At 38.4% G+C, this 2,719-nt stretch overlaps 1 gene segment (V, D, J or C); it reads right to left on the reverse strand.

Annotated features, from left to right (window-relative positions):
- Positions 1-198: 198 nt before the first annotated feature.
- Positions 199-635, reverse strand: LOC107103986. The segment is given in 2 exon segments: positions 199-506; positions 593-635. Coding segments are annotated over 2 exon segments (351 nt in total).
- Between the last annotated feature and the right edge of the window lie 2,084 nt (positions 636-2,719).

Raw genomic sequence — 2,719 nt, forward strand, 5'->3', positions numbered from 1 at the left:
ACTGTATGTACATTTTAAATTATGGTAAATACTAAATATTGTTCTAATACAATGTTGAAATTCCAAAAATATTTTATACAGATTTATGTCTTTTCAAATCAATCTTATTGAATGTCATTATAAAGCTTCTTTTCTGGTAGTTTGGTATAACTGTTCAGGCTCTGAGGGGTTTTTGTACAGCTCTGCTGCTTGTTTGTGTCACTGTGGTCGTCTGGCACAGTAATACACAGCAGAGTCTTCAGGCTGCATATTCTGTCCATTCAGAGTCACTGTTTTGCTGGAAGTGTCTACATCTATGCTAAATTTGTTCCTTAGTGAATCTTTGTAGTATGAAGCTCCACCACCATGTTTCATCCCAATCCAGTCCAGTCCTTTCCCAGCAGCCTGTCTGATCCAAGCTGTGTAGTAGCTGCCCAAAGAATAAGAGACCTGACATCTGATGGTCAGACGTTGACCTGGCTGCACAGTTGAAGATTCTGGCTGAGTCAGAGTTTCACATGATACATCTGTAGAGAAAAGGTTTAGGGTCAATACATAGACAGTCAGTTTAGGATCATTATGCTGTAAATGTTTCTCCTTCAGTCAGACTCACAGGATCCAGCAGCCAGCAGCAGCAGCAGAGCTACAGAGAACATGTTGGTGATGAAGATGATCTGATGGGAGTTTCGCTTCTTCTGCAGCCTCACAGCATCAGATCAAGACTTTAAAACCTGACTGCTCTGATTTGCATAATACAAACCCTGCTCCTGATTCTTCTTCTTTGGAACACCGTGGTTCTGTCTGGCACAATCCTACACAGCGAAGTCTTCAGACTGCAGATTCTGCCCATTCAGTCACTGTTTTGCTGGAAATATCTAGACTTGTACTGAACATGTTCTTTACTAAATATTCGTAGTGTGACTCTCCAGTACATCTTCTTCCCATTGGTCCCAATTCATTCAAGTCCTCCTCCTTCAGGCTTTTTTCTCCAACTTATGTGGAAGCTCCTGTTAATTCTTAGCAGATCTCACAGGTTATATTGAAACGTTGACCTAGCAAACCCTGCAAACAGGAACTTCAAACACAGTAGATCGCAGTTCATCATTCTTTTCTATTTGCTTGATCTTTCTTAAATAGACACAGACAGTACTACTGCAAACTTTATCATTACACAATTGCTGCTGAGCCCACCTACCTGTATGTATATATATATATATATATATATATATATATATATATATATATATATATATATATATATATATATATATATATATATGAATGTATGTATAGTCATTGAAGGACATGCCCCTATACACGGGATGCTGGCAGGGAAGGTTACATAGAACACCATAACTAGGTGGGTGGAATAGTGTACAGGAACATCTGTGCAGAGTATGGGTTGGAATCCCATGGTTAAAGTGGGAACAGCCTCCAAAGGTTTTAGAGAATGGTCCTGTGGCACTCCTACATACAGACGGACAGGGTGGTATTGGTGAACCAATCGGACATTGTGGTGGTAGAGAACGAGCTCACAAAAGCAGTTCTGGTAGACATAGCAATAAAAGATTACTTCAACATCTGCAAAAAGGAACATGAGGAACTAAAGAAATACCAGGTGCTCAGAGAAGAGCTGGACAAAACCTGGAAGGTCGAGGCATCAGTGGTGCCCGTGGTCTTTGGGGCTCTCAGAGCAGTGACCCCCAAACTTGAGGAATGGTTACAGCAGATCTCTGGAAATACATCAGACATCTCAGTCCACAAATGTCTTGAAACAGCAAAGATACTGTGCAGAACCCTCAAGCTCCCAGTCCTCTGGTAGAGGACCTGAGCGTTGAGGAAAAAGAGAGACCTGCGGTGGATGAGGAAGAGTTAGTTTTTAGTTTTGTTATTTATATACCAGGGTGTGATAAACTCACATATCTTCAATGATAATTATCCTAACAGTTCTCTCTGGTTATAAGTTTTCCCCCCACAGTCTGAAAACATGTCTGTTAGATGGCCTATAGGTATAAGTGTGTGTGCATTATTGTTTTCCTGTGCATCTTTGTGCTGCGCTGTGATGAACTGAAAACCTGTCCAGGGTGTACCCACCATTACCCAGAAACAGCTTAGGTCACTAGCTTTCCTTGAACCAAGAAAGGACAAGGAGTATATAGACTAAAGGATGAATGGATGAGAACCAACCCAGTTTTTTTTTTCAATCTGTATGAACAACATAAGTACTGTAGTTCATAAAGATCATAGCCAACTCTGATCCATTGTTCCCCTAGTTTTGTCTTATTCAGTGAATATAATGATAAGAATATGGGAATATTTTATCACAGCACCTTTGTAAAGTTGGTGTGATAAAATCTAATTTTTTTTCCAATAACAGATGCTATTAGATTTTGTCTGAAAACTATCATTTTTAGTGGTATACATTACATATAATACAGAAATATACACAGACTTATTTTATACAAATGTATTTGCATTATATTCCCCAAAAATGAACGTCATCTTTGTGTAACAGGTACCTTTTTCACAAACGACAACCAAAATCAATGAGGTAATCAATATTGCAATAATAAAAAATTGCATGTATTCAAATAGCTCATCATTAGCAGAAAGGACAAAAAAGTGTCTATCTGGCATTTGTTTTTTAAATGTAAGGTAATATAAAAATAAAATTCACACTATTGTGTGAATTTTCAGCACATTTGTGTAAAATAATTTTACCAAAACCAGCAGCTTCTGT

The sequence above is a fragment of the Cyprinodon variegatus genome, unplaced genomic scaffold (genome assembly GCF_000732505.1).
Source record: "Cyprinodon variegatus isolate N-32 unplaced genomic scaffold, C_variegatus-1.0 Scaffold1585, whole genome shotgun sequence".
Lineage (NCBI taxonomy): Eukaryota > Metazoa > Chordata > Actinopteri > Cyprinodontiformes > Cyprinodontidae > Cyprinodon > Cyprinodon variegatus.